This window comes from Loxodonta africana, chromosome 3 (assembly GCF_030014295.1).
Source record: "Loxodonta africana isolate mLoxAfr1 chromosome 3, mLoxAfr1.hap2, whole genome shotgun sequence".
Classification (NCBI taxonomy): domain Eukaryota; kingdom Metazoa; phylum Chordata; class Mammalia; order Proboscidea; family Elephantidae; genus Loxodonta; species Loxodonta africana.
The window spans coordinates 190,649,512-190,672,143 of record NC_087344.1 but is presented as its reverse complement, the minus strand read 5'-3'; the positions used below and the strand labels follow the sequence as shown (position 1 = coordinate 190,672,143).

The 22,632-nt window shown below is 39.6% G+C and overlaps 1 protein-coding gene across 7 annotated transcripts in view; it reads left to right on the top strand.

The window, feature by feature from the left end:
- The window catches only part of LOC135227225 (Fc receptor-like protein 2), a 505,822-nt gene extending 484,085 nt beyond the window's left edge, over positions 1-21,737 (top strand). For 2 of the 7 annotated variants that reach the window (XM_064283006.1, XM_064283007.1), the window contains 7 exons: positions 8,817-9,095; positions 9,547-9,663; positions 16,934-16,961; positions 17,992-18,140; positions 18,388-18,453; positions 20,280-20,311; positions 20,393-21,737. In XM_064283006.1, the coding sequence (XP_064139076.1) occupies positions 8,817-9,095; positions 9,547-9,663; positions 16,934-16,961; positions 17,992-18,140; positions 18,388-18,453; positions 20,280-20,311; positions 20,393-20,431 (710 nt within the window). In that variant the 3' untranslated portion in view covers positions 20,432-21,737. Of the gene's footprint in view, positions 1-6,285; positions 6,547-6,794; positions 7,080-7,951; positions 8,237-8,816; positions 9,096-9,546; positions 9,664-14,919; positions 16,901-16,933; positions 16,962-17,991; positions 18,141-18,387; positions 18,454-20,279; positions 20,312-20,392 lie in introns of those variants that run through there. The other 5 variants (XM_064283015.1, XM_064283013.1, XM_064283005.1 and 2 more) reach the window with 5 other exon arrangements.
- Positions 21,738-22,632: the final 895 nt, after the last annotated feature.

Below are 22,632 nucleotides of genomic sequence, written 5' to 3'. Positions count from 1 at the left end.
GGCTAGGGGAAACAGAAGGTATAGAAAAATTTACATGTGACAAATAAGTTTCCACTAGAAAATTCTTGATTAGCAAGATGATATAGGATGGACTTCTGTTGGAAGTATCCAGTTAATCTGTTTAAAACATACTAAGTATTCTTCCCAAGGGCAAGTTGCCCCTCCTTGGCTTACCCGTTAAGTCATGGGTCACTTTCTAAGAAGCAGAAGTAGAATGAAAGACAAAGGGGAGTCTGAGCCATGAGGTTGATCTTCTCTGAGAACTTGGTTTCTTTAAGATACATAAATTTCTGCATAATAAGAGGGTGAGAGTTTGATTACAAATATTAGACAAGTATTTCATGACACTGTCTTGAAGACTAAATAAACTGATTACTGATTTACTCTGAACATAGCTCTCAGTCCAATCTTTGGAGTCAGTTTCCCAAAATACACAGAATCCTTAAAAAAAAAAAAAAAAAAAAAGTCCAGAGCAAAATGGTCTTACTAGTTTATCTGGACCATTTTTTGACTCTGAGTGGCTTCAGGAACCAGTTTTTTTTTTTTTTTTCCTCAAAACTCGAGGTTCAAAAGGACATCCAAAGGCCTGTGTGGGTTGCCTTAGAGCCTTCATGAAAGCCAGAAATCTGGATTCCAGGAGAATTACAGCTCTTTCATGTTTCCCTCCTTTCGACCATGATCTTGCTATGGAATCTTTGATCAAAAATGCTCAATAAATGGTAATTGGGCACCATCTGGTTTTTAAGATCCCAGGAATCATACAGCAAACTAGGAAGTAGAAAAGAAACACTAACAATAGTATTAAGCCAATTGTCTAAAATAGTGATGAAACCATGACCCTAAAGTCTTCGAACCAAGGAAACAAATCTCATGAGGTGTTTTTTAATAGATAAGCAGCTTCGGTAACTGCTTTTTACATGGCTCAACAGCAACTATATTCTACAAAACCTCAGACTGAGTATTAATATAAACTCAGCAACATTCATCTATTAAGGCACAAACTGTTCCTTGAAAGAACTAATAGAAAATCTAATGCTGTTCTATTTTGTAAAATCATAGCTCAAATTTCAGATGCTTCTCTGGTGATGATATTTACAACTTTTCTAAGTTTACCAACAGGAGCTTCTAATTCAAGTGTTACAATATCTAAACCCATTAGCTAGATAATTTAGGAGAAAGGAAAATGATTTCTTATATCCAGAAAGTAGGACCTTAAAACGTCAGCAATATTCCCGTGTAAAAACCCTAGTTTCCTTTAGTTTACTCAGTCTTATGTAGTTAATTTCTTTCCCACCTGATTCTGGATCTGCCACAGTCTGTGATCCCATCAGCTTCTGTGCAAGAGTTCTGGAAATCTTGATTCAGTCTAGGTAGTCTTTTTCATAAGTCCAATATAGTCCATCTTTTTGTTAAGATATTTTGATCAAATATTATCAGCAAGTCAGCAAAGTAAAAACTTATCTGCAGATGACAAAACTTAATATGGCCATGATTAATTTATAAAAATAATACTCTTAATAGTGAAAGACCAGATAGAAATTAATTACAAGCACAATGTAAAACCTGTTACCGTTGAATCAATTCTGACTCATCGTAACCCTACAGGACAGAGTAGAACTGCCCCACAGAGTTTCCAAGAAGTTCCCGTTAGATTCGAACTGCCTGCCTTTTGGTTGGCAGCCATAACACTTAACCACTACACCACCAAGGTCAATAAAATCAGTTAAAAAAAACTTAAGATAAAAAATATTTTTAAATATAATCATTAATCATATTTTTAAAGAACTTAAGATATAAGATATTAATAATAATCTTGAGGCATAATACCATATAGTCAGGATATACCACAAATATACAAGTCTCTACCCAAGTAGCAATAAATTCATAGGTAACCAAACAAAACAAAAAAAATTTTTTTTTTTTGTGATGTGAATTTCCCAATCAAACTATTGGCTTTTATGATACTAGACTCAAAAGAAATAAAGTTGCAACCAAGTTAGCAATTAAGAAAAATAAAATTATGACATAATATTATGTATTTGTTGTCTAATACTAGGCAAAAACATAAGAGGAAATACTAACAGACAAATTTTAACCCAAAAAGAATCAGGCATTTCTCAATTTTGACAACATGTTCCATGTAATTGATAACATATTAAATAAATGTTTTTAACACTTTTCCTTTATAAAATTTTTTATGGCTTTCCATGAAGTTTCAGAGTTATCAGGAGTTGATTATATGTCATTGAGAAACAATACTTAAGTTATTTAACCAAAGATTTTAAAGTAAAAATCTTAGCTTTTTTTCCTGAAGCCATGTGGCTTGGTTTTTGACTCAGAAATCTTATTCTAATGACAGGGCAAACCTTCATCTTAAACTACACAAATAAATTAACCTTTTAACTCAGAAACCAAAGAAAATTTAGTTATTTTAGCAGCGAGAAACCTAATTCTTTGTTTTATATGCTATTTAACATTAAAGCTCCTAAAAATCTCATGAATTAAACCACTAAACTTCAGTCAGACAGATAAAACTTTGGACCATATCAAATAAATTTCTTTTTCAATAAACCTCGTAAATGTTGTCTTTGTTGCATATCTCTTCTAGTATATAACTTTAAAGGAGCAAAAATGAACACATTCATTAGCAGACCTAAATATACGTATATTTATGTATTCTTTCTCTTGTTGCACAAAAAGTAAAATTATATAAACTTAAATTAAGTTACATATCTATTAACTCAATTTAACATCAATAGGTTACCTAAAAGGTCTTAGAAATTATTTTAAGCCTTTATACCATAAAACATAGGTGTTGAAATAAAGTATTTTTTAAAAAGTATTCCAAGTTTTCATTCAACTTTTACACTTTCCCATATTTTTCCCAAGCTTAAGTTACTTAGAAAGGTTTTGCTTTTAAGATTGACATAGTATAGAACATAAAGATCTTGATGTACTTTTGAAATAGACCGATTTACATCAAAGTCTCTGGAAGTAGCTATTAAAATTCTAAATTATAAGACAGACACAAGACAGTTTTTCTGGATGAAGAAACAACTGAGGTTCTAAGACAGCCTTATAAAAAAAAAAAACAGCAATTCTCAACCATAACCTCCAGCCTAACACAGTACAGAAACTTAGACATAACACTCTAAACCAGAAGCAAGCTCTTAGAACCAAAGGAGACAGAAAAACCACATAAACTCACTGAAAAATACCACACAAAACAAGAGTATGGGAATTCCAGTTTCTTAAAATGTATATAGCAATTTTTGGAATTTAATAGACTGAATTCAAAGGAAAAAAACAAGTTCTAGATAAAACTTGTTAATTTGCCAGAGTCTCAAATGGAGCAATATTAGAACTTTTGACAAAACCTGAGCATCAAGCAAGCGTTCCCCAAAAAGAAAAGACAACAGAAATGAGAGCTTCCCAAAGTGGTCACTGAAATTCCAAATTACTTCTAGTATTTTCAGTTTACAGTGTTTTTTAGATGTGAACCACAAACCGGTGTCTCAGCAGTAGGAGGGAAATCCAGGCTTATTTATCAAATATGTTAAGCTCTAAGGTTCAAGCTTTTGGTTTCCTTCTTTTTGAATTTAACTCATTCTGTTGGCCATAGACCTAGTCTCTTATTTTAGACCTTAAATATACTAGTCCCTTCAATTGGAAAGTACTTTAAAGCTACCGATGATTTTAATTTTAACATTGTGATTCTTCATTGGGAAACTAGACCATAAAACAGGTATGGAACTATCACCTCTCCCTTCAAATTTCATAACACAGGTCAGGAGCTGTCACCTCCCCCTGCAAATTTGGTAAAAGACAGCACTATTTTCAAGGATTTCTCTGAGCCACAAAAAGAAACCTGACGAGGAACACCACAGAGTTTAGACAGTGTTTTGCTTAGACCAACGTGTACCTTCATTGCGTGAGAGTTTTCTTGGGGGTGGCCGGCATGCTAGTGCTCTAGCCTGTCTCTTGATTACGATGTCTTGTCACAGGAGACTTTAAAGCTTGTGATGAGCGCTGATGACTGCCCTGATGGCTTTTACTGGTTGACTCGTTCCCAAATTTTTGTGGCTTATGGTGCCTCAGAGCTCTTCGAAAATAGAATTACCTCTTTAAAATTTCAAATGCCCGAATCCAGACCTAAATTGCAGCTCATCGAAAGAGTTAACTAGATATCACCCTTAACCAAATGGTCAAGCAAAAATCTAAGAAAGATTCTCCTTAGTCAAACAACCAGTTCTTCAAACAAATATGCCAAACAAAACTTAAGAACACATGATAAAGAGAACAAAAAAGAATAAGCAAAGGCTCGCTTTCCAAGAGCACTTATTCTGTCCTTGTCAAAGCGACATGGAATGGGAACACGTGGGTCCAGAAGATAGAACTCCTTTTGCCAGCTTTTTCTCCACAGTCCAGTTCTCCTTGAGTTTGACTGGATTTATAGCTTCAGAAATCTTTGACCACTGTGCCATTAACTGTTATTGGGTAAAAACATCACAAAGTTTACTAAAGCAGAAAGTTATACTTGGTATATGTTCAAAAAGGCAAAAGTGGGAAGCAGACAAGCATGCTGCCAGGGCCGTGTCTGCCTGAGCCCAAGGAAACATTACAGAATAGGCAAGAATGGGAAAACAGACCAGCATGCTGCCACAGCCATATCTGTCCAAGTTCAAGGAATATTACAGAACAGGCAATAATGGGAAAACAGACAAGCATGGTGCTAGAGCCATGTCTGCTCAAGTCTAAGGGATGTAATAGAGTCATCAGTATATATTAACATTACAAATGAGCAAAACCATTGAAAGCTTCATCTTTTCATAGATTGTCTAGAAAGTACTAAATCACTGTAATCCTACAATTTGAATTGTCTTTCTTAACCATCTCATTGATAACAACAGTCAGGAGGGTCTTCATGGGTCCAACAAATTTTCTACTCACTAAATGCTAACAGAAAAAGATAAGAGTGGTAAATCTTTTGGGTTCTGTTTGATTGGCTTATGTTAAAGATTCCCTGAAAGATACTTTCCAAGATTGTTTTAGCTATTGTCTTTATACCTCAGAGCCCAGTTGATGTGTCCTTGTGAGTCCTTGTGAGTTCAACTCCATCTGGGTCACATTCTCTATGCTCAAGGACAGGGAATAACAACTCCAATATTATTTCCTAAATCAAAGTCCTCCATTCACAACTAACATTCTCCCTGTTTCTTACCGTTGTCGCCTCAATACAATTCTCTTCTTTATTCTCCTAGATCAGAGGCACCCCTATTGGGCACCTTTGTAGGTGCCTGCCTCAGCCTGACTGTGCCTGTTTGGCTCCTATCGATCAAGGCTGGTTGCTAGAGGATTTGGAACTCCCTGAGGATAGCCTGAGTCAACTCGATGGCAATGGGTTTGGTTTTTTGGGTTTAAGGATAAATGAGCCAGCATTAGGGTTTCTTCCCCTTGCCCTGCTAGGACCCCTGACTCTTTTCACAAGATTAAGAGGTAATGAACACAAAATGGAGCCTCTGGATGGTGCAGTTAATATGCTCAACTACTAACTGAAAAGTTGGAGGTTTGAGTCCACCCAGAGCCATCTTGGAAGAAAGACCTGGCGATCTATGTCTGAAAAATCAGCCATTTAAAAATTCTATGGAGCACAGTTCTACTCTGACACACTTGACAGCAACTGGTTTCTGGTACACAGATTACAACCCTGGAGGTGTCTGACCTTTATCACAATGACACATAGCCTGACTCTTTGTAGCTTCCTGGAAGAAGCTGTGAACCAGCTTATGCTCACTTACTAGGACATTCTGCTCAGGGGTTTTGACTTCAGTATCATGCCTTCTCGTTCCCCAAGTCCACCCATCTCACAGACTTGAAACCCATTATTTCGGTTGATGAATGCATGTTATTGTGGTGGTTGTTAGTTGCTGTCTAGTGTGATTCCAACTCTTGGATGAATGCATGGGGGGTGGAAAAGTAATGTCCTCCCTGGGGATGGTGGTCTCCTGTGTGATATCACTAGTGGAGAGAGCTAAGGAAAGGAGATCTAGCAGAACATTCTTCCATCTATGTAAAAAGTTGCAGCTCCCTTGGCATCCTCCTTCCCCTTGGGAAAAATGGGGTATAGCCTTGAGTAATTAAGGCATGAGTTAGAACCTCTACCTTGTCTAAAGTTATAGAGACAATTCCTAACACCATCTCACTGCCCAACAGCAAGGGAGTAGGTCAGGCACTTGAGTTCTCTGCAGAAAAGGTAAATCCAATTTCTCTACCTCTCTCTTGCAGACTGGGTGACCCTTCTGGCCCCCTCTTCTGTCTTGGAAGGAGACAGTGTGGTTCTGAAATGCCAGGCAAAATGGACTGGAGGAATAAAAACTATGTCTTACCACAAGGATGGAAGACAGTTACTTTCGTCAAATAAAGTCTCAACCTTCTCTATCCAAAGTGCAGCTTTTAATGACAGTGGCCAGTACCACTGTGCCATTTCTGGAAAACTTCTTTGGAATCGGGAAACAACTTCAAAAGCAGTAAAGCTCAAAGTCCAAGGTAAAATCCTCACTCTTGTGTGAGCTGGGGCTGGGCAGGAGGCTGTGGCAGCAGAGCAGCGTGAATACCTGGCAGGGGAAAGCTTGTCGTGTGCCAAGCATGAGCTGGAATGCTTGTGGTTTGACCGTGCAAGGAAGATGTGTCTGGCTCTGAGTGTCCTGTTTGCTGGGGTTGCTTCTCACCAGGCGCTTTTCAGCAGGAACTCTGAATCTCACTGCTCTGGGTACTGTTGTGATCCTTCTCTCTAGAGCTGTTTCCACCTCCTGTGCTGACGGCCAGCTCCTCTCAGCCCACGGAGGGGACTCCAGTGACCCTGACCTGTGAGACCTGGCTCCCTCCTGAGAAATCAGGCACCGAGCTTCAATTCTGCTTCTTCAGAGAAGGCCAGGGCCTGGGGCCAGGCTGGAGCAAGTCCCCAGAGCTCCATATCCCTACTATATGGAGCCAAGACTCAGGGTCTTACTGGTGCGAGGCACAAACAGTGACTCCCAGGGTCAAAAAGCAGAGCCTCAAATCTCAGATTCATGTGCAGAGTAAGTATTGGTAGGGCTGAGCCTGCAAAGAAAAGAAAGGCGTGCTCTGGCTTCAGGGGGACTGCTAGTTCTTTTGTTTCTTTGTGCAAATCCTGTCCTTGTGTAAAGCAGGAACTAGGCTAGAGAAACTTTCCAATTTGCTCTTGACATCTCTGTTTGTAAGAATCAGGAATGGATTAAGCTCCCTATAATCTGTCTCTTCTTTATTAGTCAAATAATCAGACATTCATCGACCACTGACTGTGTGTGTGGCACTTAGCAGTGGGCCAGCGACTTTAAAAGCCAAGGTTGCTGCCTCCAAATGGCTGATCTGCTGGGATTGCAACACGTCTTGACTTATTAGAAGGCAATTTAGTGCTGCATTGTATGGGACTAAAGAAAGCCTCAGAAAAAGCAGAAGCTAGAGTGAATCTGAGTGGTCAGAGGATGCTTTGGGACAGAAGGGTTGCGATTTGGTTCAGGCCTTGAAATTGGAAACAAAGGAAGAATTGTCATTTAGATCGTTATTAGTGACAACGCCTTTTCTAAGGTAGGGCTGATGCTGCCAGTGTCCGTCTTCATTCTGTGTAAAGGACATCTACCTGCACGGTGGCTCAACCAAAAAGCGTTCCCTGCGTCATGGAGCAGATGGTTCATTACAAATTCTGTAGTGATTGCTGCCATGAAATTAGCCAGAATCAGGGTTGGGATATGCAAATATCTGTATCCACATTCTTCAAGGCTAAGTGTAATGGAGTCCATACATCTGAAGGCATGCTTATAATGGATTACATGTAAATCCCTATATTCCCAAGGGGATGGAATCTGTCTTTGTCCCGGTCTCAGGGTTTTCTATAGTCAGGGTTCTCACATGTTATCTTATACCCACTCAGGAGTACCCGTCGCTAACGTGAGCTTAGAAACCCAGCCCCCTGGCGGCCAGGTGATTGAAGGAGAGAAGTTGGTCCTCCTCTGCTCGGTGTCTGAGGGCACAGGAAACATCACATTCTCCTGGCACAGAGAGACCACAGAAACCAGTCTGGGAAACAAGACCCAGCGTTCCCTGTCAGCAGAGCTGGAGATCCTGGCTGTGAAGGACAGTGATGCTGGCAAGTATTACTGCAGAGCTGACAATGGTTACCGGCCCGTCCTGAGTGAGGTGAACATCACTGTGAGAAGTGAGTCCCACTTTCATTCGTCTCAGGTGGGAATTCCAAAACTGAAGTCATGGTACATAGGAGTCATGAGAAAATTCCAGGAGGCCCCAGGGATCAGTGCTGTGGAGAACAAATAGCAATTTGAGGATGGGTAACCCCAAAGGGTCCACAGTTCAAATCCGCCAGGTGCTCCTTGGAAACTCTGTGGGGCAGTTTCTACTCTGTCCTATAGGGTCGCTATGAGTCGGAATAGACTCGATGGAGCTGGGTTTGGTTTTTTTGGGGGGCGAGGGGAGGAGAACCCTTACAAGTTAAATTGCTGACGTCTTTCTTTTTGTGTAACGTAAAGAAGTCTGGGCTGGCATAAGAAAAAAGTAACAAGAAATGACCATGCCCAAGCAGTAGCTCAGATTTGGTATTCCCCTAAGTTCCTGAATACAGCTTTGAGAAAATTACCTCTGATTATTCTAGGGGGCATGTGAGAATGGAAGTAATACAGCACGACAAAGGGCCAGGCCCTTTGCTAAGACTCCATCATGGGGGTTCGTAAGTTTACTGCAGCATCAAAAATCCTCTCTGACAGCCCCTTTTTCTCTGTTAGTTCCAGTGTCTCGCCCTGCCCTTACCATCAGGGTTTCTGGGGCCCCGGCTATGGTCGGGGACGTGGTGGAGCTTCACTGTGAGGTCCAGAGAGGCACTCACCCTATCCTGTACCAGTTCTATCAAAAGGATGTCATCCTGGGGAACAGCTCGGCATCCTTTGGAGGAGGAGCATCCTTCAACCTCTCTCTGACCTCAGAGCACTCTGAGAACTACTCTTGTGAGGCCGACAATGGCCTCAGGGCCCAGCGTAGTGAGGTGGTGACACTCAATGTCACAGGTAGGTTGGTGGTACTGGATGTAGGGGAATTATGATCAATATTATAATTAGCAAACTATCATTTTCCCACAAATTATAGTTCCAAATTCCACAAGCCTCTACCCTCTGGCTCTGCAGTGCTATTTTATGAGGCATCGCATCTCTTATGTGATTGACCTCTACATTCTTACACAACACAGCCAAATTCTTTATTGATAACTTTTACGGTTTCAGAAGATGAGTGGTGTCCTGTGTGATGTCTACTGCATGTGGAGAGGTAGAGAAGGCGACCTCAGTGTCTGGTTATCTTCTCCTCACACTAACCTGAAAATATGGACTATACTTAGTGGCTTCTTACACGAATTTCTATTTACTATTCCCACATCCCCTATAAGGATTCCAGGGTACAACATTTACCTTTAAAAGTTTACTCTTTACCCTCTGAGGCTGAGGCACTGGTTTCTTTCCTCAGGACCTGAGGGCTACAGAAAAGACCTTGTCATAGCCGGAACTCTCGGGGGACTCTTTGGTGTTCTTGGTTTTGTTGCTGTTGCCCTACCATTTTATTACTGGTACCAAGAGACATCAGGTTTGTATCTACTATTTGTTTTATTTCCTCTTTGTTGCTATGACCTTATCCATTACTGGTATAGATTGAATTTGCAAAGAAAACCTTCCAAAATCTGATAATTTCTTCCTATGTTTCACAATTCTACGACTTTCCACCTCCTGAGCGATGTTACAATACTACTAATTTTACAGTATGTATTTTCTCCTGCGTCTAGTGGCTTGAGATTAAAAGCCATTAACATATTCCTCCATGCTTGACTTTTAAATAAAAAGTCTAACTATTAAACATGAGTTAATAACTTTCAATAAGTATAACTAGCTTATATGCAATGGAATAAAATGTAACAAACCAAAAAACCAAACCTGTTGCCATCAAGTCCATTCTGACTCAGAGTGACCCTATAACAGAGTAAAACTGCCTCATAGGGTTTCCAACGAGTAGCTGGTAGATTTGAACTGTTGACCTTTTCAGTTAGCATCCAAATTCTTAACCACTGCATCACCAGGGTTCCCACATGTAACAAGAAGCTAGATTTAAAAGAATTAAAATAATTTTGCCATAAACGTTTTTCTTTTATTTACCTATTTCTTATTGGTTACTTTTCTCATGAGTCCTCTTTCAATTACTAGATCCAATATATGTATACATGGATTATAAATGTATAACTTACATATGTAATTTTAATTAATCCAAAAGATTCTGAGTATTATTAGCTCCTTCCTTTTAGTCTACATTTTAGTCAAAATTGCTGTTTAATGAGCCACCCCAAAGCTCAGTGGCCAAAGTCACTTAAACCATTTTTTCTTGTTCACACGTATGCAGTTGGTTGAGGACTGGCTGATCTAGCCCGGACTCGGCTGGGGAGTTTGGCTCCAAATTGCAGTCTGGCTGGGCTTACTTCCTATTGCAGATTGGTCTCAGGTCTTTCATCCTTCTTGAACTGCTGGGCTGGCTGGGTCATCATTTCCTTATAGCCATGGAAGACAGGAGTGAGAAAAATTGTCTGATATCTCTTAAAGCCTAGGCACAGAACTGGTATGTTGTCACATTGTCACCTCTGCCCAAATTCCGTTGCCTGAGACCAAAATGAATACATGAAGAAGCATACTCCACTAAATTAGTAATTTCTTTTATAAGGATCAGCACAAAGCAGGTTCTTATGAGACAGAGGTTAAAAGTTTTCCAAACCTCCAACTTCTCCAAACTATTGTACCACTCCATCGTCTCTAACATCAACTACTCCCTGTCCCCTCAGTACACTCCCTCCCATCTTTGGGTTACACAGGTATAACACTGGTAGGCTATCTCCACCACTAGGCAATATGGCCGTATTCACTGTCACCTCCAATTTTGCCAGATGGGGGAAAGGTACATCAGGCCCTTAGGAATTCTGGCACACAGGTCCAGGGGTATAGTTCGAGTCTCTTGCTTAGGGATCACTCCTGCTTTCAGCACCCACAGCTGCACTACTGGCCCTGGGACTGCAGTGTCTGGCAGGAAAAAAGCAATTTTAGGTGATGTAGGGAAGAACTGTACAGTAGCATCAGCATCCTCCTTGCCCCTGGTTAAGGTGAAACCCTGGTGGTGTAGTGGTTAAGTGCTACGGCTGCTAACCAAAGGGTCGGCAGTTCAAATCTGCCAGGTGCTCCTTGGAAACTCTATGGGGCAGTTCTACTCTGTCCTATAGGGTCACTATGAGTCGGAATCAACTCGACGGCACTGGGTTTGGTGTACCTTATTTGAATACTTTCACGCTTTCAAGTATTCCAGGCACCTTATTTGCCATTTTAGAAGGCTGTCCAGTTCCCTTGGTGGGCCACAGCACCTTATTTGCGTAGTCCCACCCAGTCATCTTGTGGGAGGCAGTAGACCACACGTGGCTAGAAAAAAAAAGAAGGGCCCTATTAAGTAATTCCCTGCGCTGCATTCACCTACAGCTGGAGAAACCACAAAGCCACACGGCTAATGCCAAGGATACAAGGAGTGGAGAAGAATGAGGGGCAAAAATTCAATGTGTCACACAAAGCTTTTAAAGTTGCTATTTCTGAATTTTTTTTAAAAACTTTTAATAGTTTTTGTATCCTTTCATGAGAGCTTTATTGCTGCTTAATGAATATAAATCTTTTTGGTTAGGAAAAACCTAACTGACCTCCATTCAAAGAAAATTTTAATCTTCATTTTTTATCATCATTCAAAAAAAAAAAAAAGAAGAAAGAAAGAAGGGAAAAGAAAAACAATGGAGCCACAATTTAAAGTATGAGGACTACATTGAAGAAAATCTTCCTAAAGCCAACCCATATGAAATATTTCTATTGCTATTATAAGTTAAATGTATGCTTCTTACTCATCATTTCAATTCTCTTTTTCTTATGTGCCTGCACTTGACACGTCATTAAAAATACTTCTGTGCTTTTTAACACATTTTATTGTCAAATACCTCACACATGCAGAAAAGCACAAAACAAAAATGCACAGCTCAGTGTTTTATCACTACCTCTATTCAAGAGAGCTTCAGGCAAAAAGCATTAAATATTTCATAATTTTGGGAACTCTGGCATTTTTTTTTTTTTTCTGGCGTCACAAACAGTTAAGTGCTCACCTGCTAACTGAAAGGTTGGCAGTTTCAACGCACCAGCCGCTCTGCAGGAGAAAGACCTCGTAATCTGCTATCGTAAAGATTATAGTCAAAAAAACCCTATGGGAGAGTTCTGCTCTGTCATATGGCGTCTCTATAAGTCATAACTCATAGCACTTCCTAGCAACACTATAGGACAGGGTAGAACTGCCCCCCACAGGGTTTCTAAGGCTGTAATCTGTATGGAAGCAGACTGCCACACATTTTCCCACAGAGTGGCTGGTGGGTTTGAACAGCTGACCTTCGGTTAGCAGCTGAGCACTTAACCACTGCACCAGCAGGGCTTGGGTCACTGTGAGTCCGAATCGACTCAATGGCAACAGGTTTGGGTTTCGGTGTGGATGAGTTGAAATTTGACTTCAAGTCAACTAACAGCAACAAAAACAAACCGTAAGATTTTGATAGATACTTTATCAGATGTTTTTGCTATTCTATTCCTGGTTTGCTAAGCAGTTTTACATGAGTGGGTGCTAAGTTTTATCAAATCCTTTTCTGAATCTATTAAGATGGTCATATGATTTTTCACCTTTTTTCTCCTAACGTGGTGAATTACATTGATTATCAAATATTGAGTTGATCTTATATCCCTAGAATAAACTAGGTTGTTTGTATTATATGGTATTATATAAGCATAGTTTCTGAGCTGGCCTCATAGACAGACACATTTAAATTGTTTTTCTGTTTCAGAATGTTATTTCTAAGTTCCTGTATCATATTGAAGGCCATAGGTAGAGTTTTTCACAGGGCTATCTAAAATCTCAGTTCTTTTCTCTTCCAAGAAAAACTCCTTCTTTCACCTAGGCTTTTAATAACTATTCTGAGAAATTTTGATAAAATTCAGTCTGTTTGAAAAGTACATTGGAAGAAGACATTTATTTTGATTAGTATGTTAAGGCTGTTAAAAGAGACAAATTATTCTAAACCTGTTCTCTAAAAGATCCTATAATGCATTCAAAAGAAAGGCTTATGAAAATATAATAATTTCCTACCTCCAGGTGGTATTATTAAATTAGCTTATATTTCTTTAAAGGACCTACTCTGACTAGTTTAATAATAAATAATCACTTATATAAATTGAATAGTCCTAATAGTCCCAGAGAAAACCCTGGTGGCATAGTGATTAAGTGCTTTGGCTGCTAACCAAAACATTGGCAGTTCAAATCCACTAGGAGCTCCTTGGAAACTCTATGGGGCAGCCACTCTGTCCTACAGGGTCTCTAGGAGTCAGAATCAACTCAACGGCAATGGTAACAGTCCCAGAAAACAATGAAAATGAAGTTGTTCTGAGAAAACTTTTTGTTTTGTGATATGTCAACTTCAAAACAGTTTCCAAGATCTTTATAAGTAACTTGGGAAACCCTGGTGGCGTAGTGGTTAAGTGCTACAGCTGCTAACCATAATGTCGGCAGTTCGAATCCACCAGGTGCTCCTTGGAAGCTCTAAGAGAGGGTTCTACTCTGTCCTATAGGGTCGCTATGAGTCGGAATCGACTCAACAACAGTGGGTTTGGTTTTGGTTTTTGGGCTAGCCTGAGTATATGGAATATATTCTAAAGTTTAAAAGATAGTAATGTTTGTCCTAAAATGATGTTGATACCAAGATGAGAAAGAGGAGAGCACAGAAAAAGAATTTGAATGAATATGGAAAGTAGTAGAAGGAAGAAGAAGGTTAAGTAGAAGTTTAGGATTTGATGGGTTTATTTACAGGATTGTTAAAATTTAGTTTTCTGTCAGTTAAATTTTTCTGTTACTGGGTTGTTCTTAATGAAAAGATGTAAAATGACAGAAGAAGGCTAAACTTATTGCCAAGAGAATACAAAGAAGACAAAGGAAAGAGTCAAAGGACCCCTCCCAGCAGAATAGAAATCTTGAGAAGGATATTAAAAAATAAGACGACTAAAGTAGACATTGATGGGGTTCCATTTACATATAAATGGACATAATGGGATGCCTGAAATGGTTGCTGAAATCTTAGCAGGACTAATGTTAGACTGGGAGGATATGAACAAAGTTGATAGGAGGAAGATGAAAGTTTTATTTTAAAAAATTGGGATATTTAATATGTTGTAAATCGCGTAAGAAATGTTATCAGGTCAGAAGATATACTTACATTTAGGTTGAATATTATTAATACATTTCAGAAATTGTATAAGTTCCTAGAGATTTGTCACTATTCTCTCTGTCCCTGGTATGTTCTAATGCTACTTTGCCTAACATTAAATATTCTTTGTATATCCTGACTATTCAGTAGTATGTCTTAAGATTATTACATGTTATATCTGAAACCCTTTTAAAAATTTTGAATTGACTTCATTTAGCTTTACATTAGCTATGTAATTAATTCCCATCAGGTTTTTTACTTTTAAGAATTATTATTATCGTAAGTCAACCACAGCCATTTTTGCTTGTCATCTGTAGGTAAGTTTTAATTTGCAAATTCATGGAAAACATTTGACCAAAATATTTCAGCAAAAATAGGCTATATTGGACTTATAAAAAGGACCATACCTAGTTCTTCTCAACAATCCCTGTGTCACAAAATTAGAAGTTAAACCTTAGATCCATTTGTCTAAGGCATCTCCTTAGACTTGTCAGCCCTTCGGTGACCTAAAAATTCTCTTTACACCCCTTCATGGCCAGAAGCAAATGACAGCAGAAGCAGACAGCTAATCCCAAGATCATGGAACAAGATATCATGCAAGTTACTAAGATTTGTGGACTTTGCTTAGTGATTGTAACTTTTCTTGTATTAATAACCTTACTATACTCCTGTGGTCTTATTTCTTAGAAATTCTCTCTAATATGAAAGTCCAAATAAACTTTTTTTCTGCTTAATTGCTAATGCTTCTCTTTATGCCTGAGTAAGTACTACAAGAGAAATAGGACAAAATATCATAAAAACTCACACACACACAAAAAAGCTTCTTAGCCTCATTCAATACCTCCTATACCTAATACTCCTTTTCTTGATATTTTTAACTGGTTACCTAATAGTATTGGCTCTTAGTTACATTTTTATTCCAGACTAGATTGATTATCTTAGTTATTGTAATCATTATTTTGGGGTTAATCAAATATTATATGAATTGTTTCTCTAACATTTGTAATCAGGACACTATTTCCCTGACAATGCATAGAATTATGTATTTTTAAAGAACCCCAGTTTACACCTTAAGTTAGTCTTTTAGACTCCAAATGTGGCCTTGCTGTACACATGTCCCAACCAGAGAATCACAGAAGCAGAGTGTCTAAGCTGTGGCATGGTGAAGAAATTAATAGCTGAATACTGGAAAATGAAAACTAGGTCTGAAATTTAATAAAACAACCTAAAAAATCCATGCAGAAGAAAGCACTCTTATAGTAGTGATCAAGGAATGTCTACAGAAATTCATGATCAGAAGGGAGGAGTGTATAAGAGCATTTTAAAACTGAGGTGTTTGGCTTGACTAAGGTTGCTGACACAGGTCTAAAATCAAATTCCCCTTTTCCCCAGATCCTTGCTCCTGCTTTCAGAATACGTGCACTCCTCTTCCTTCCGGGTGAATAATTATGTGGTTATGCTTGCTTAAATTTATGAAAAAAGTGTTCCAGGAACAGCATGACAAAAATGCTCTGTTCTCAGGAGAAAATGTTTATGCAGAATGTTATAGGGAGAACACTTACACAGGTTGTCCCCAGAAAGTCTGTGATGGAAATTAGATTGACTGACATTATGAGAAGTTTACTTGTGATATATACGTAACCCCCCACCCTCATATACAAAAATCCCCTTTCAGACTTTAGAGCATTTTCTTACTGAATGCTGTCTAATTTGTGAATTGTACATCTCTTAATAAAACTCTTCGCTTTTAACCTTAGCAGGTTCAGAGATTTTTTTTTTTCCCTTTAACAGTACTCAATGTTATTTTATCTTCACAAAAGGAAGTTCAAAGTTTTCTTTTCTTTTATATGTTTTGAAACAGTTTATATAGCAAAAAAATTGCCTATTCTTTCAAGGTTTTATGGAGCATTCCCGTTAAATGGTCTGTGCCTATTGTGCTTTTGGAGGGTTAGACCTTGGACAAATGTCTTTATTTATATTCTTGTAATTAATCTTGCAAAAGATGTTAATATTCAACAACATCCAGTTTTCCTTTACTTCTGGGGAAATGGGAATTTTGCATTTCCCTGACTCCTTGAAGTTATGTATGACCAGTGAAATGACAGAAGTGGTGTGTGTCATTCCTGATGGGAGCTTTTAGGAGTCAAAGATTGACCTTCCATGCCCTAATTCCATGTGCCAGTTGATTGTGGAAACACATGCTGAGATGATAGCATATTAAACCGTAAAATATATCATATTTTACAATAATTAAAACATTGTTTTAGGTATGTGATTAGACAAGGAAAAAATAGAACAAAATAGAATATCCAGAAACCCAGGCAAATGTCTGTGAGGTTTGCCATTTGAAGTGACATTTCAAAGCACTGGGGAAAAAGGATGGATTATTCAACTGATAGTATTGGAATAAATAGCCATTTGGAAGAAATACAATTGAATTCCTATTCTATATCATGTATTTTCCAGGCTGATTATACACAGTTAAGTCATGCAAAAGCTTTGAGAGATAAAGCTCCCTCTGCTGAAATAAATGTTTCTTTATCTGCTTTTCAGGAGGAAGTTCTGCCTCTAATGTACCCAGGTGAGAACTCTTCCTATTCAAAATTGCAACTCTAGTGATCTCCTTACTTGCAGTTTTAAACACTTGTTATTACTCTGTTTGTACATAGATTTCAAGGCCATAATAATTCCTCAATTCTCTACTTCATTATATTTATGCTTCAGGGCATTGTCTGAGGATGGCCCACATGATCCTGGGTGTGTTCTTGGATAGAATTAGATATTTTAAAATTAATTTCCTAATTTGTATATTCAAGATTATTTTTTGGGTACCTGTAATGTATGAGTTCTTGTTAGATGTCAAAAGGATGAAATATGCATACTATGGAGTTTATTTCCTTCCTCAAGGGACATACTTTATTAAAGGAGACGTAAGACATGTACAGAGTATGAGAAAGAAAGAAAAAGTAGTGAGTAATATGCAGGTAAAGTCCTATGAGTGTTTATTAGAAGAAAAAAATTAACTCTGGGGTAATATCATTGTCTTATTTATGACTCTGGAAACCCTGGTGCGGTAGTGGGTAAGCACTACGGCTGCTAATCCAGAAGCTGGCAGTTCAAATCCACTAGGCACTCCTTGGAAACTCTACCGGGCAGTTCTACTCTGTCCTATAGGGTCACTATGAGTCAGAATCGACTTGACGGCAGTAGGTTTGGTTTTCTTCATAACATTTGAAAAGGACAAAGAGAAGAAATAGAAAATTTCTGCCAAACCAGTGTAGCTAACCTATTACAAAAATACTTTCTTCAACAACAATGAAACAAAGGCAATGAATATGAACTTAAAAAACAGCTATACTAGAAAAAAAAAATTGTGATTAAGTAATGTATCTCTGGCCCTGTCTCTGGAAGCTCACCTGCAGTGACAATCTGGTTTCATCTTGGGACACCTTGAGAGACCACACACAGATAGTCTATACAAAGGCCCATAATATCACCCAAGGACGGTGACACCTGCCTGGCTTCTTACACCCTCTCTCCCAAGATTCTCTCATTTCTTTTCTCACTCACTGTTCTTGGGATTATCATGTAGTCAGTTCATTTTCTCACAGAGGTCCTTCCAGCTCAGGCTCTCAAGAGTCCACCCATTCCAGCCCACTCCCAGCAGTGGGGGAGCTGCAGCCCCTGTATGCCAATTGTGAGACCATCTACTCCAACACACTCACAGTGACAGAGAAAGGGCAGCCAGACTATGCAAATGGTGAGTTTCTTCCTTGGAAGGGGCTCTGGGGCTGAACCAGGGAGGAAAGAGGGAGCGAGGGAAAAGACCATAAAGTTAATATGGCCTAGACTGTTTTCCTAGGTACCCAACCCTCAGGAGTACTAGTTAATTCCTCAGGATCATGTTGGGATTGGAAAGTTAATTAAGGAACAGGGGACTGGATAGACATGTTTAGAGTTTGAGCCACTGGCCATGACATCTGTGAACTCTTGTCTTCTCCTTCTAGATGGTGCTGCAGATAAGGATGTAGTTTATTCCCAGGTGTGGAGCATCCAACAGACAGAAGGCGCAGGTGAGAAACTGCAAAGTCGTTCTTGTCAGATGCCTCTTCCCACAGAAGTGGGGCTGTTTTGTGGTGCTGTGTGTGCAATAAAGACTTCATCACATCACTTGCCCTTGATGTGAAATCTGTGGGTCTAAATGGAAACAGGAGATTTCTAGAGGAAGGTTCTTGTAGAGAAGCTGAATTAGAAAAGAAAAAGAAAAAAAGGCAGATGGTCCATTGAGTCTCCATTTTTAAAAAAAAATTTTATTGTGCTTTAGGTGAAAGTTTACAGTGCAGGTTAGTTTTTCGTTCAAAAAACTTATACACAAATTGTTTTTGACATTGGTTGCAATCCCCGCATCGTGTCATCACTCTCCCTCTTTCCCTTTCCACCCCAGGTTCTCTGTGTCCATTCATCCAGTTTTCCTGTCCTTTCTCACCCTCTCATCTTGCTTTTGGGCAGGTGTTGAGTCTTTATTTTGATGGGACTAGGCAATCAGGGAGAACCTGGGATACAAGACAAAATGAACAAAATCAGGCAAGAGAGAGAATATCTCCAGTTGAGGGAGGAGTGTTCAGCCAGGAGAAATTCCCTGAGTTGAAGAGGAACCTGACTTCTTGGAGTGTGATGGGAGGAGTCACTGAATGCATCTAGAGGCATCCAGAGGATTTTCACTTTGACATGTAACTTTGCAAGAACTGAGACAAAGGTTCTGTAGCAGTGAAGAGCCATGTCGTTGAAGTTGCTGCCCAGTAACCTTGAAGCTGCAACACGAATACCAGCCTTTTAATCTGTGCTCCCAGCTGCCTCCAATACAGCCAATAGCTGCTTGCAATTCAGCCAATTTCCTGGTCAATAGTCAGCCACCTACTCTCCTCTCAGTCTCTGTAGTTGGGTCCTCTGCCAGCTCTGCTCAGAGTTGTGCTGCTGCAGCTTTATGTATGAGTTGGTTACCCTGTTGCTCTCCTCTGTCTGCAGCTAGCCCAGCAGAATTGAAAGACACAATCAGCCCCACTGTGCCAGCAGATGCACATCTTCCAGGCCCTCTAGGTAGTGATCTGTAGTTAGGAAGAGGGTAGGAGATTTAGTCCTACTAAGCCCACCTAAGGGAGCCCTGCTGGAGCAGTGGTTAAAGTGCTCATCTTCCAATCGAAAGGTCGGTGGTTAGAGCCCACCAGCCACTCGGAGGGAGAAAGATGAGGTAGTCTACTTCTGAAAAGATTTACAGCCCTGAAAAACCTGAGGGCCAGTTCTATTCTGCCCTATAGGATTGCTGTGAGTAGAAATTGACTTAATGGCAGTGGGTAAATGCCCATCTAGAAAGAAGGGAGAAAGAAGCAGACATCACTGAGCAGCACCTACTGCCAGACTCATTCTGTGAGAATCCTGTGTGTGACTCAGGGTTTGTCCACCCTTGCCTGTGCCTCCAGTTTCCTTCTATATAGTAAGGTGAGCCACCCATGGATGGTGGTCTAAGGAACGTAAAGGAATGACAGGAAAGTGATCCCTGGAGAAATACTATATTGGTTAGAGGACCAATACTAAAAACTATTGTGTTGGTTAGAGAAGGCAAAAGAAAAAAAAAAAAGGGAAAATAATCCATGGAAACAGCATCAGAGAGAGGAAGGGCTTTATTAATAAGGGTTCATGGAGGTCTAAGAGGGTAGATGGAATCTTAGAGGAACTTCATGGTGAGCAGCATTAAAGGATGGATTTCACAGAAGAGCAACAGGAGAAGATGGAAATCTATATATTAAACATAATAGTTCTGTGCCCTAGGGAATAAAGTCTGGGAGTAGTGTCTAAGTAGGAGCTAATAGCACGGTACTTTTTTCTTTTTTTCTCTCCACAGCAAACACCAGAGGGACATTTCCGGAGACCAAGGTGAGCTAGACTTCTTGGAAGCTCGTCATCTCGCTTCCCTTCACCATATTCTTTTCTTGCTCACTTGTGTGTCTCCCCCAGGACTCTTCAGTCACCTACGCTAATGTGAGGAAGACATAACACTTGGAGGAATCAGACGGGAAAAGCAGCAACAAGGATAGAGTAGCAATAAAGATTGCCATAAAACTTTATGAAAACATTCAGGATGTTCATAACCATTATAGCCAGATGTGCTTCAGGGACTCTAGGCAAGCCACCTTGTGTCATCATTTCTTTTCTCACCAAGTTCCTTCCCCAATATCTTCTTTTATTCATCAAATATTTATTTGAACTGCTACTGTTTCCCGGACACTGTGTAAGAAATTATTTCTGCTATCCTCTCTTAAGCTATCAACGCACAAAGAGCCAAGGAAAGAAGAACGAACCAGAGAGACAAGTTCTCATCTTGGCCTACTTTGAAGAGATGACAACAGAATCCATTTCTGGGCTATTTCCCTCCCACAGGAGGACCCAGTCATCTTTTGTCTTCCCAGGGACCTCAAAGTTATAAAATTATCTTCGGAAATGAATTGAATCCCCTCTTACTTTTGAAAGATTTTTTGAGTTGGGTTTGAAAGAGGAAACAGGAGCCTGAGTTAGCTTGCCGTATTGTCCAGGCACTAGAATGTTCAACTTTACATCAACTTAAACAAATTAACAAGGGATTTTATGGTTTTTTGTTTTTTTTTTAATGGAAAGTGTTCTCCTGTGGATCGGCAGTTTAGTTGAGAGATCAAGAACCCAGCCTTTAGAGACAGCTGCCTGGGCTGGCGTCCCATCTCTACTGCGTTAGCTGTGTGTCTATTCCTCCACCAGTCATGCACTGTCTTAATTACTGTAGCTACATAGTAATCCTTGCCATCAGGAAGAATAAAACCTCCCACTTTATTCTTTTTTCTCAGAATTGCTTTAACTATCAAATAGTAATAATATAGTAACATTTTTTGAAATCTAAAAATGAAATTTGCATGAAAATGGCCAATAAACAAGTAACCAGTTGCTATTGAGTTGGTTCTGATTCATGGTAACCCCATGTATGGCACAGTAGAACTGTACTCCATAGAGTTTTCAAGGCTGTGATCTCTCAGAAGTAGATTGCCAGGCCTTTCTTCTGAGACATCTCTGAATGGACTTGAACTTCTAAGCTTTTGGTTAGCAGCTGAGTGGGGTAACCATTTGCACTACCCAGTGACTCCAGTGGCCAAGAATAAACCCACTGCTCTCGCGTCGATTCCAACTCATAGCGACCCTATAGGACAGAGTAGAACTACCCCATAGAGTTTCCAAGGAGCACCTGGTGGATTTAAACTGCCAACCTCTTAGCAGCCATAGCACATAACCATAAGCCACCAGGGTTTCCAAGACTAGATAGACCAAAATATACACCACACCAATTGCCTTCAAGTTGACTCCAACTCATGGTGGCCCCACATGTGTCACAGTAGAATTATGCTCCATAGGGTTTTCAATGGCTGATTTTTTGAAAGTAGATCACCATCCATGTCTTCCCAGGCACCTCTGGGAGGAATGGAACTTCTAAACTTTTTGTTAGCAATCAAGTGCATTGGTTGTTTGTACCACCCAGGAATTCCAGACCAAAATAGTAGAACAGAATTGCAGTTGAGAAGAAAAACAGCAGTGACATTTGTGCACCTTTAACCAGTGATAAAGTATCACAAATCAAGACGGTGATTTTTTTACCCTCATGCTAAATTTCATTTCTGCTCATATCACCATTAAAATGACAAAAAAAAAAAAAAACACAAAAATTGGGGAGAAAATCTGCATCAGCACATACACACACGAAACAGGAGTTCTATGAGATACTATGTGGATGGAACCAAATAAATGGAAATACCTTTGAATGTGCATTGGAAAGACCTGCCTAGGAAGTAAGCAGACACATTGCTTCTCAGCCTTTTGGCTAAGACCAAGTGTAACTAAGTGAACAGCATCCTTGTCATGACCTCCTAACTTCTAAGCTCTGAGCATCCAAAAAATCAAACCCTTTGCAGTTGAGTCAATTCTAACTCATAGTGACCTATAGAACAGAGTAGAACTCCCCCATAGGGTTTCCAAGGAGTGGCTGGTGGATTCAAACTGCTGATCTTTTTTGATTAGTAACCATGCTGTTTACCACTGCATCACCAGGGCTCCAGCTCCAAGCATCAGGGACTGACAATTAGGGTGCCCCACGGAGTTAACCACAAGATGAGGGTAATCTCAACTACAAAATTAATTAACCCTGGGAGACACAGCAGGTGTCAGAATATGAACGGCAT